The 12,748-nt window shown below is 43.9% G+C and overlaps 1 protein-coding gene across 5 annotated transcripts in view; it reads right to left on the bottom strand.

The window, feature by feature from the left end:
* Positions 1-2,196: 2,196 nt before the first annotated feature.
* The window catches only part of SHLD1 (shieldin complex subunit 1), a 119,927-nt gene continuing 109,375 nt past the window's right edge, over positions 2,197-12,748 (bottom strand). For all 5 annotated transcript variants that reach the window (XM_054468123.2, XM_063658985.1, XM_054468122.2 and 2 more), the window contains one exon: positions 2,197-3,088. In XM_054468123.2, the coding sequence (XP_054324098.1) occupies positions 2,649-3,088 (440 nt within the window). In that variant the 3' untranslated portion in view covers positions 2,197-2,648. The remainder of the gene's footprint in view (positions 3,089-12,748) is intronic.

Here is a 12,748-nt window from a genome sequence, read left to right as displayed (position 1 = left end):
AAAAAGCATAGCTCTATTGTTTTGTGCTAATTACTGGTAATATGATCTGTTACATGGGCCTTTACATAGGTTATGCAAAGAAATAGACTAATGAAATGAGTAATAGCACACAAATTTAAGACATCAGTAGGAGTTCTCTTCTTAAGGGTTCTGATGTTTCTGCGCTCTTAGTTCTGATGTCTTACAAAGACCTGAAAAGAGCCACAGATGATATCACAGGCCAGTCATAACATTCATGAGATGGTATAATGTTGGTGAATTTATCTGTAGGGCAGAATTAGACAATAATGCCAAAGGCCAAAGCCTCAATATCCTTATCTGTTAGCCCTTATTAAGGATTCACAGAAATAAATGGAAAATGCCATCCTAACCTCACAGAGATCAAATTAAGCAGTGAGTTTGCAGGGAATCAAATATCTTGTATTGACCTGTCACAAACACTTATTCAGATGCAAGTAAACACATACCACACTCTTTTTAAACCTAAGGTGATTCTGGCTTTGAGACTTCTAAATTCTCTACTTTTGGATTAACTTCTCACTGGGCACTCTTGGCACACATATTAATAAAGGTTATGAAATGTTTGACACTAAAATCTCATTGCCAAATAGAAGCTGCTGCTTCCCAACATGAAGATTCAAATAACTCGTATTTTTTGTCCTTTTAAAAACAACATAAAATAATCCAGTTTCCTTCTGTAGGTAGCCATGGAGACTAACTGCAAACTTTGCAGTGACTGAGTCATACTAAAAATGATAGCATTCTTCAAGGACATCTATTAATATGCTTCTCATTAAAAAAACAATAAAGCTAGCTACCTTAAAATTTAATTGTCAGGTTTTCAATTATAAGTCCTCCTGGCTTCACGATTATTTGGGGGCCAGTTGAATAGGAAACGCCCATGGAGAAAGAAGCAGATGATTGCTTGTCAGAGGAAAACCTGAAGTCTTGCTTTCTCCAGTGTCTCTCAAAGACCTGTTCATTTCCTATTTCTACCATTTGGGTCTCCTTCCAGGGGGTGCCCCTACACTTCAATCTGGAACACTGTTTCTTACACCTAATCTCCCCAGCACTGGAAGCCTGAGTGTGAGTGTGTCATTCCTAACCTTTAAAAGGCTTCTCTCTCCATCCAAGAGTCCCTGGGAGACCTTCCTGAGATGGCACACTCACTCTCAATGTATACTTAAAGGCCGACCCATTTGCATAATCCGCTTTCTGGAAAGCTTTTGGAATCTTAGGCCAATTAAATTTCACCTCAAGTGTCTCAAAATCTAGTTGCTCAGGGCTGCCAGCTTCTTTTGTTGTTCCCCCCAACCCAAAAGCAATATAACCCTTTCTGCCAATGCAATTTATTGAAAGCACTGCTGAGATAGGGATTAGCATAAGGCTTCCAATTGCAGCTTCAGAGATCCCGGTGCCAGGTGATGTAATTCTACCAACTGAGTCTCAAATGGGGGTTCAGGACACGACCCGCAGAGTGGAGCATCTGCCAGTGCAAACCTGCACTGGCTATTTAAAGAGCTCCCTGGTGAGGAAGGGCTCAGGCCTGGAGGACAGGGACAAGGTGGCCAAGAAGTCCTGCTCTGGGCAAGCCTTTGCAAATGGAGCTCAGGGTATTGGTGGCAAGGAGAGGGCAGGGGTGAGGGGCCAACCGTTCACAAGGTGACAGAGGGTGCAGGCAGGCAGAATACAAGAGAAAGTAGGGCCCCACCTGGGCAAAGGATTATTTATTCTCTTCAAACACAACTTGACAAGGCCCCATGGCATCAGCCTAGCGTATCATAATTGTGCTTACATATACTGTGGTGGGTGGTGTACATTTGTTATCTTCTCACCTTTCACATTTGCAATCTGATAAGAGACAAAGAGATTTTAAAAAGAATTGTGAATTTTAGCTGTTATTTTAGATTGTCCAAATGTTCCTTCCACACCTAGTTAGTATGATAAAACATGGATTTCTAGCTTTGGAGAGGAGGCAAGGGTGTGATCAAGATATGATATACTTTTATAGACTGTATTTCAATCTTTATATTATTTTAGGACATGTATTCTCAATTACATGGTCTCAGTTTTACAACTTGATATAATTCCTTATACCTGATTCGGTGTAGAGCTTTGTATCCTTCTAAAACCTCATCTCACAGAAGCATGTTCTCTCAGGCTGAATTCTCCCAGAAGTAGACTCTGAGTCAAGGATTCAGATATAAGAGGTTTATTAAGGAAAGGCTCCCAGAGATACCAGTAAATAAATGGGAGGAGGATAGGGAAAGGGATTAAGCCCAGCAAGGGTGTGATTTCATGTAATGTCCCAGCCTCAGGCTGATCTCAAGGAAAGGGAGCGCTAGAGCATAAATTACTCCTCAGAGAATGTCCTTCCTTGAGGCAAGGGAGCTGGGCTTTTGACTCGTAGCCCAGTCAGTCAGTGGCCTTGGCCAAGAGGACGGAGAACTCCCAGACCCTGCTGGCTCTCCATATGGGCTGACTGGCTCCAATACCAGGTCACAGGTGCCAGCCTTTAACCTCAAAGCACTTAATTGGGATTGGGCACACAGAGCTGGCCAGAGACCCTAGGGGATCTGGGTGGCCACCAACAGTGCTGGCCATGGCGCAGCACCTCCATTACTACCCTGCACACTGCCCGGCACCAGTTACGGGTCTTTCATTACATTCTCCTGCAAGAGGAAATGAATAATATCTTTTGACAGTCCTGCGTTTGGCTTTTCATCATCCAAAGATATACTTCCTTCCTCCAGTGGGTAGAAGTGGGTGTTCCTGGAATGCCTCTGTAAGACTGAGCAGCCGTCCCGGTTGAAGATGACCCGGGCCATTTGAAAACTGCGGAGGGCATACTTTTGGCTCTCCTGGCCTCTTAGTTGAGTGATTTTCTGAGACAGGCTCTTGCAGACAGATGCAGAGAGTGCGTTTGCAGAGCCTGGCTGTGGATGGCCAAACATTTCATAGAATCTATCCAGGGATTTCCGAAGGCCATCGTCCTCTTCCTTCTCTGACTGGCCTTTCACAGCAGGGTCAAGCCAGAAGTTCTCAGAGGTCCAGGAGTTATTTTGTTCTATATTTAAGTTACTGGTGTCTGCAAGACAAAACATATTCCAATACTCAAACACACAATCAAAAATATCAGAAAGCAAGCCAAGAGCAGATGATGTCTATTTTCAGTTCAACATGCTTACTGTTCCTGAGTAACTGGCAATGGGAAATATCAGCTGATTTCAAAATCTGTTCTCACCATCCTGAGGTTATGCCACTTGCTTGCTCACAAGAACATATTACTTGTGTGGACCAAGGATTCTTAGCCCAATGTCCCTGTATAGAAATTCAGGGTGCCTGTGATCTTGGATGGAAAAAATATACATACATATTTGTTTCTTTTCACTAACCACAACCTGAAATTAAGCATTTCCTCCCATGATGAATGTAGGCAGCAAACCACAGTATTAGTAGCAGTACCTGTAACTTTGTCACTAATAGATCTCAGCCGTTACAGGAAAACCTTGGGACTGTAGTACCCACCCCCAAACTGGGAAGGTGCTGAAAGACCAAAGAATAACTTGGACAAGTCCAGCTTGATGAGTAGTCGAGTTTATTAGGACTTATAACAGGGCACTCCTGGATGGCAGCAGGATAGCTCTAGAGATCCGTGCATGTGCACGATGGGACTGTTTTCCTTGGTAGGTTCTCAGATTCTCTCCGGGATGTCTGGGTTCTCAAGGACACCTACTCCTCAGCTGGGCACCATGGCCTTGGCTCACTGCCCAGCCTTCAGGGTTCAAGCAGCAGACATATACTCTTAAGTCACATGGTGAGGGACCCACTACACACTACAACAACTATTTTCATATCATATTATAGTATGTTGAAGGCGTTTTAAATTTTTACGCTATCACCATGCTATGGATTGAATTGTGTCTGCACAAAATTCACGTGTTGAAGCTGTAACCCCTAACGTGACTATATTTGGAGTGAAGGCTTTTTAGGAGGTAATTAAAGTCAAATGAGGTCTATAGGTAGGATCCTAATCTGATAGGATTGATAACCTTATAAGAGGAGGAAGAGAAAAGGAGATCTCTTTTTTCTATTTGCAAGCACTAAGGAAAAGCCATGTGAGCACACAGTGAGAAGGCGGCTGTCTACAAGCCAGGAAAGGAGCCCTCACCAGAAGCTGACCAGGCAGGCACCCTGCTCTTGGACCTCCACGCCTGACCCTGATATAAGCTTTTATAAATCACTAGCTTTGACATTTCCCTGCCCCTACAAACTCAATCAGTAGCTATAATAAACATATCTGTACTTGCCAATGCTGAAGTAAGGTGCATGGTGCAGTGGGTGGAGCTTTAGGAAAGGAGGTAGGATTTTGGTTTGGGCCCTAGTTTTGCTACTAGCTGGAAATGACATCTTGGACAAATCATACAACCTTTTTGGGCTTCAACTTTCTCAACTTTAAAATGAGGGTTTTACTAAACAATCTGTCTCTAGAATGTCCATGGTAATGTAAAGATCAGAGAAATAGATTATCCGAAAGTATCAGCACATTCTAAAAGAATATGGACATGTGTTCTTTGAGTCACATGCAGGCCTACACATGGACAAGCATTCATCCATTCAACACATATTTATAGAAAGCTGATATTAAGGCAACTCATTACAAGTTGTTGAAGATACACAGATGGATGCTGAAGATCATGTTCCTCATCTAAGGTACTTGGAACCTAAGTAGGAAGAAGAGACATCATTACAGACATTAAACAACTGAAATATAGTCACAGGATGTACACAGATATGAAATGATGTAGTGACATTAACTGGGACACTGTGGACTCAGTGGAGACATGCAGTGCAAGGGTAGCAGAATGAGTGCATGCTCCCTCTTCAGAGGAGGTGACCTGCAATCTTATTCTGAAAGGACCATGGCAATGGAGAAGCAGGTTGATGAACAAAAGGCAAGTGGCAAGAAGAAATAGAAACTAAATGTCTCCTTGGCTGGTTCCAGTTCTCCTCCTCTGCCAACTGGCCTTTCTTCAGCAGCCTGAGACCCAGCCTGGAGGCTCAAGGAGAGAGAGAACTCAGAGTGGCCAGGGGGCACCCAAAACAGAGAACACGCTTTGTAAAGAATTCGATAGCAGGGATGGTATTTCCACTACACTAGCTTCCAGAAAGCTTAAAGCTATGTCCCAGGCCGTCTTTTTTTTTTTTTTTTTTTTTTTTTTTTTAATGGAATAGTAAAGAAACTTCCCTTGACCTTGCTATGCCCAGAGCTTTTACCCAAGTTCTTCCCAAGAACACTATCACTGGACTGAAGCCTCCAGGATGGGTGGAAGGGGAGGGAAGCAGATGCTGGTCTCTTTCTTGTTCTGATGGCATAGAAGCAGCAGGAGAGGAGTTCTTGGCCTGTACTCTTCAGAAGTGCCAGGTTTGTGAAAACCAAGGAAGGACTGAGCTACTGTCCCAGAATGAAGGAGGCTAAAACAGCCATGACAGCCAAATGCAAAAAAACTTTTTTTAAACTTCATCTTTTCATTGTAAAGCACTTTACTGGGGCAACTGGACAGCTGTGAGTGGGGTCTGAGGATTAGATGGTAGTAATGCATCACTTAATTTCTTGATTTTGATGATTTTACTGTTTTAGAAGAGAATGTCCTTGTTTGTAGAAAAATCAGGATTGGTGGCCTTCAAGTGAGCAAATCTCAAATAATTCATGAAAAAGGGCTCTTTGTTTTAAAAAATTGTTGTAAAAAAATTAAAACAAACCTCTGGGGGGATAGATGTAAAAACTTCCTTTGCTGGCCTACTTTAATATCAAGCAACCAGATAAGAAGCCTTAGCTTGGGTAATTGCCTAACAAATGATGTTGCTGTTAGAAAGCTGAAGGGAGAAGGAGAGGGAATGGTGTCCCGTGATGGCAGGATGAAGGGTCCCTTCCTACCTTCTTCCCTGCAGATGACCTTGTCCTGGGTTAGGGGTTTGGGGGTGGTGGCTGGAAGACAGAAGCTGGGAAGGGCCAATGGGGTGGGTGGGAGAGAGCAGGGGATCCCCACCAGCAGCACTGGGAAAGTTGAACCCTCAAAACTGTCCACTTATAATAGAAAACGCCAAGCAACATGGCACATACTTGGTAAGTAAATTGTCAATGTGCTTTGATATGCAGGATTTTAAATTTTCATCTGTGTTTCATTTAATTTAAAAATTTTGAAATCCAGTGTGCACAAAAGGGGCTAAAAGCTAGCTGTCTCCTATATTTTTCATGCACATGTCAGGCAGTCTACCAGTCGTCTTCAGAGAAACAACCCATCCACTTCAGAAGACCAATGACATACGGGTTGAGTCATTTACTATGTCAGTTATTTTGAATGCTGCCTGCAGTCCATTTCAGTTTTTGATTTCCTTTTAAAATTTGCTTTACTACCAACTATAAAGCCTCCTCTCTAATCATGAGGCTGTTGTAGCTTTTTGGATGTCACCGTTTCTTTGCCAGCAAATGGAGCTAATTGCTTTTCCTTTCCTGATGTGCCCATGTGTGGAAAGAATGATGGTACTAGTCAGTTCCTGCTCAGTGATGCATCCTCACAGCTACATTCAAACTCCACCTTATTCTCTCTGTTCGTGTATTCCAACCTTGTAGAGCTGTCAAAGGGGGATAGCAATGTCTTCAGGGAGAGTCTAGGGATGTTTTTGTGTCAGGGATTGCAAAGTGCTACTTGCATTTAGTGAGTGGGGTCGAGGATGTAAACATTCCACGGTGCACAGGACAAACAAAGAATGGTCCATCTCCCAAATACCAATAACATCCCCCCGCCCCTCACCCCTCCCCTGGGTCAAAGGATGGATCTTGAAAGGAGTGGGAACTCAATGTTGAATCCTGCTGCACTGTAATATGTTGATTTGCCTTGAGCTCCCTAAGAGACTTTTGCTGTTGGTCCCCATTCCCTGCACAGCACCCTTCTTGCTGGTACCTATTCGAGTTACGCATTTTCCCTTCTCAGACCTTGAGATGGCTTTTTTACTCCACAACAACGGTTGATGGGAAAAACCATTGGCCCTGGTCCCAGTGATTCCGGTATTATTTAAATTGAATGGGACTTCCGTTTTTATTTCAATATATTTTCCATCATGAATAGGATTTCTTTAGAGATTTACAAGAAGAAAAGGAGGAAGGCAGGGCTTGATATCACAATGCTTTTGCATGCAACCAATTGTTAAATTTTCTCTTTGCCAACAAGAAAAGAGATAACATATAGATACTTCATATTCCTTTTGAGGTAAAGTCTTACTCTGTCACCCAAGCTGGAGTGCAGTGGCATGATCTCAACTCACTGCAGCCTCCACCTCCTGGGCTCAAACGATCCTCTCACCTCAGCCTCCTGAGTAGCTGGGACCACAGGTGCATGCCACCATGCCTGGCTAATTTTTTTTATTTTTGGTAGTGATGGGGTTTTGCCATGTTGTCCAGGCTGGTCTCGAACTCCTGGCCTCAAGTGATTTGCCCACCTTGGCCTTCCAAAGTGCTAGGATTATAGCCATGAGCCACCACGCTCAGCCTGATACTTGAGATTGTTATACGCCTAAAAATATTTTTATATCTTTAGGAGTTGTAGGTGCTTATTTGAATTCAGAAGACAGTCAACTGGCATGGAGCACTTGAGATTAATGGTTGTGTTCTGCGAGAAATGCCATTAGCCTTTAGAAACCCAGATATCTAATGAGGGATTCTTCCAGAGTACTTTCCACAGCTATTTCTGTGGTTCATAAATGCACAGCAGGGTTTCATCTCCATGAAACATTTTCGCCTTCAACTGTAACAAGTTTCTACTAAATAGATTTGATATTTAGAATTCTGCCTTCTGCATGCATCTGAATCAATAGCCACCCACCCACCCTGCTTGATTGTCCAGAGTTTCTTTTACTAGCAATTGCTGATTAAGAGGACCTATGTATGGTTTCAAGGATGTTACAGAGCTGAAATAAATCTAAGACTTTTTTTTTTTTTATTTTGAGACAGAGTCTTACTCTGTCACCCAGGCTGGAGTGCAGTGGTGTGATCTTGGCTCACTGCAACCTCTGCCTCCGGGGTTCAAGTGATTCTCCTGCCTTAGCCTCCTGGCTAGCTGGCACTATAGGCACCCACCACCACGCCCGGCTAATTTTTTGTATTTTTAGTAGAGACAGGGTTTCACCGTGTTAGCCAGGATGGTCTCGATCTCCTGACCTCGTGATCCACCTGCCTTGGCCTCCCAAAGTGTTAGAATTACAGGTGTGAGCCAGGGCACCCGGCTTTTTAGACAGGGTTTTGCTGTGTTGCCCCCAGGTTGGAGTGCCATGGCGCAACACAGCTCACTGCCTGAGCCCACCTTCTGGGCTCAGGCGATCCTCCCACCTCAGTCCTGAGTAGCTGGGTCTACAGGTGCATGCCACCAGGTCCGGCTAACTTTTTTCCATTTTTTGTAGAGATGGGGTTTCACCACGTTGCCCTTCACCACGTTGCCCAGGCTGATCTCAAACTCCTTAGCTCAAGTAATCTGCCCGCCTCAGCCTCCCAAAGTGCTGGGATTATAGGTGTGAGACAAAGCACCTGGACAAGACTTAAGTTTTTAAAAATGAGAAAGTATCAGGATTTAAGGAAAGAAGGAGTATGTGGCTTATTAGATTTCCTTCTATGCTGCTTGGATGGGAAGCTGTCCCTTTTTCTAGGCCCTGGATGGCACACTCCTAAGTTCCCAGGCCCCGCTTCCTTGGTTGGTCTGTTGGAGGCTCCCTGGGCTTGTGTGGCTCTAAAAATAGTCATGGGTCCCCTTTTAAACTAATGTTCATAATGGACTTATATGTTTAAAACATTTTAATTTGGCCGGGTGTGGTGGCTCAGCACTTTGGGAGGCCAAGGCAGGTGGATCACCTGAGGTCAGGAGTTAGAGACCAGCCTGGCCAACATGGTGAAACCCCGTCTCTACTAAAAATACAAAAATTAGCTGGGCATGGTGGTGGGCGCCTGTAGTCCCAGCTACTCGGGAGGCAGGAGAATCACTTGAACCTGGGAGGCAGAGGTTGCAGTGAGTCGAGATTGCACCACTGCACTCCAGCCTGGGCGAGAGTGAGACTCCATCTTAAAAAACAAACAAACAAACAAAAAACAGAAACAAAAACAAACAAAACCTTTAATTTACAAATTAAATTGCAAATGGGAACATAAGATTTAGTTTAGACTTACGTGAGTAGCAATACCAGTAAACTTAAATTATGTAACTTTTTGCAACCACAAATCCTGTAATACGCCGTACAGTAACAAGTGTTGACATTATCAGTTGAACTGTAAATATAAAATGCTTCTTCCAATTAAAAAATAAAGTTTAAAGAAAAATTTTTTAAAGTCATAGGCATGAAAAGGACAAGGTGAACCAGGGAGTAGCGGGGGATGTTCCAGTCATCAGTGATCACTTATCAGCAACTCTTGATGCACTATTCATCTTATGACAGAAGTCAGACTTCAGAAGCCTCACCGTGACCTGGATAAGGTGCCTCCATGTGTGATACTACCATTTTTAGTATATGAGGGGCCATGGGTCATGGATCTGGGCTAGGCTGCATCTTCCTGCTCCACGCCTCACTTTTTTCTCCTTCATTCCTTCTTCTACCCCCTCACTACTGCCACCCATTCCATGCTCCATGGAGGAAAGGAAGAGGGAACAGAATCATTGGGTGAACAAGATTCAGTCCCACCTCCAGCCCTGTCCTATGGGCTGCATGAGAGTCTGACTAGCACCTACCACTCTGTCTGTTTCACTGCCTCCTTCATAAATCTGGCTTCTTTCCTGAGCCTTGAACAAACTTCTCTTTAGAATCTCTGCACTTGCTGTTGCTCTGCCATCGAGCGTGCTTGCTCCACATATCACGTCCTCTAGGTCTCTGCTCAGATGTTACTCAGTGAGGCCTTCTCAGTCAGAATGGGCCAGGTTATGCTGCCTAACAAGCAAGCCCCAAATATCCAGGGCATGAAACAGCAAAGGGTTACTTCTCATTACCCAGAGATCTGTGTCATACTACAAGTATACACATATACAAGTAGATCTGTTCATCCTCACCCTCACTCCAGAACCCAGACCAACAGAGCAGCTACTATCTCAACATTGCCTAGTGACTGTAGCAGAGGAAAAAGAGTATGGGAAAGTCAGCAGTGACTGGGAAAGCTCTATTACTTCTGTTCATATTTCACTGGCTAACGTGAAGTCATATGGCCAAGCCTGATTTCAAAAGGATGAGGATGAAAGATTATCCTGTAGGGAGAGGCAGAGAATATTGGTGAACAATAATTCAGTTTACCATACATTTCCTGGGCACACTATTTCAAATTGCATTTCTCATATTCACATTAGCCAAGAGTTAGAAGCAACCCAGCTATCAACATATAAATGGATAAATAAAATGTGGTTGGCAGGCCAGGTGCGGCGGTTCATGTCTATAATCCCAGCACTTTGGGGGGCCAAGGAAAGTGGATCTCTTGAGCCCAGGAGTTCAAGACCAGCCTGGGCAACATGATGAAACCCTGTATCTACTAAAAATACAAAAATTAGCCAGGCGTGGTGACGTGCACCTGTAGTCCCAGCTACTCGGGTGGCTGAGGCACAAGAATCTCTTGAACGCGGGAGGTGGAGGTTGCTGTGAGCCAAGATCATCCCACTGTACTCCAGCCTAGGTGACAGAGCGAGACTCTGTCTCAAAAATAAAACAAAATAAAACAAAATGTGTTGGTATGTGCACACAATGAAATATTATTCAGTCTTAAAAAGAAAGGACACTCTGACACATGCTACAATATGAATGAACCCTGAGGACATTATGCTAAGTGAAATAAGCCAGCCACAATAGGAAAAATACTGTATGATTCCACTTAGATGAGGTACCTAAAGTGGTCAGATTTATAGACAGGGTTGGGTGCTATGGCTCACACCTGTAATCCCAGCACTTTAGGAGGCCAAGGCAGGAGGATCACTTGAAGCCAGGAGTTTGAGACCAACCTAGGCAACATAGCAAGATCCTGCCTCTACAAAAAAAAATAAAAAATTTAGCCGGCCATGGTGGTTCATGCCTGTAGTCCCAGCTACTTGGGAGGCTGAGGTGGGAGGATCACTTGAGTCCAGGAGATCAAGGCAGCAATGGACTGTGATCACGCCACTGCCACTGGACTCCAGCCTGGGTGACTGCACAAGACCTGTCTCTTAAAAAAAAAAAAAAAAAAAGATTCATAGAGACAGAAAGCAGAATGGTGGTTACCAGAAGCTAGGGAGAGGGGAAAAGGTGAAAATGCAGATTTAGTGTTTAATGGGTACAGAGTTTCAGTTTTACATGATGAGTTCTGGAGACTGGTTGACAACAATACAAATGAACTTAATACTACAGAACTATATGCTTCAAAATGATTAAGACTTCATGTTATGTGCATTTTATCATAATTTTAAAAATTACATTTCTCCCACTCCCCTGAGTCTTAGCTATCGCTATCTCCCTTCCCTGCCTTATATTTCTTACAAAGCTAATATCTAAAGTCCCACTCATAGCTTGATTGCCTTTCTTGGGTTTCTGTGTTCTGCTAGTTCAGAAGCCTTAGTAACTTAAGGAGGAATGCTTCTACCAAGGAACGCAATTTTATCATAGCAGAAGTGGAGGCTGGGTGCTGTGGCTCACACCTGTAATCCCAGAACTTTGGGAGGCCAACGCGGACAAATCACGTGAGCTCAGGAGTTTGAGACCAGCTTGGGCAACATGGCGAAACCCTGTCTCTACCAAAAAAATACCAAAAAACATAAGGCCGGGTGCGGTGGCTCACGCCTGTAATCCTAGCACTTTGGGAGGCCGAGGTGGGCGGATCACTGGAAGTCAGGAATTTGACACAAGCCTGACCAACATGGTGAAACCCCATCTCTACTAAAAATACAAAAATTAGCTGGGCATGGTAGAACACGCCTATAATCTCAGCTTCTTGGGAGGCTGAGGCAGAAGAATCGCTTGAACCCGGGAGGTGGAGGTTGTAGTGAGCTGAGATCATGCCATTGCACTCCAGCCTGGGCAACAGAGCAAAGATCCGTCTAAAAAAAAAAAAAAAAAAAAAAATTAGCTGAGCATGGCAATGAATGCCTATAGTCCCAGCTACTCGGGAGGCTGAGGCAGGAAGATTGCTTGAGCCTAGGAGGTGGAAGCTGCAGTGAACAGTGATTACATCATGCACTCCAGCCTAGGCGACAGAGCCAGACCCTATCTCTAGAAAAAAAAGTAGAAGTGGAGACTCTGCTATTATGAACAGGCAAATAAAAGGTGGTTGCAGTGCTGGCTAGGATGTTTATCAAAGATCACCCTGAGCAACAGAGGCAGGGGACATAGTCTAGGGAATTCCCAGGCAAACCTTCTGACACTAAGGGGCAGGTTAGTAGATGACAGCAGCTCAACCCTGGCCACACTACTGATGGTATACTTATATCAGTAATAAAAGTTTGGATCACTCTGTCACCTAAGCAACCCAATCAGTCAAAGCTTTAGATTAAGGAAAAAACAGATAACCGTGGCCTTGTAACTATTCTCATAAAAGGTCTTGAATGAAAAACAACAAACCTAATATCACCTAAATACACACACACACACACACACACACAATTTGTTTATTATTTATTTATTTATTTTTGAGATGGAGTCTCGCCCTGTCGCTCAGGCTGGAGTGCAGTGGCGCGATCTTGGCTCACTGCAAACTCTGCCT

The sequence above is a fragment of the Pongo pygmaeus genome, chromosome 21, assembly GCF_028885625.2.
Source record: "Pongo pygmaeus isolate AG05252 chromosome 21, NHGRI_mPonPyg2-v2.0_pri, whole genome shotgun sequence".
NCBI lineage: Eukaryota > Metazoa > Chordata > Mammalia > Primates > Hominidae > Pongo > Pongo pygmaeus.
The sequence above is the reverse complement of the archived record's forward strand: the minus strand, read 5'-3'. Positions and strand labels throughout refer to the sequence as shown.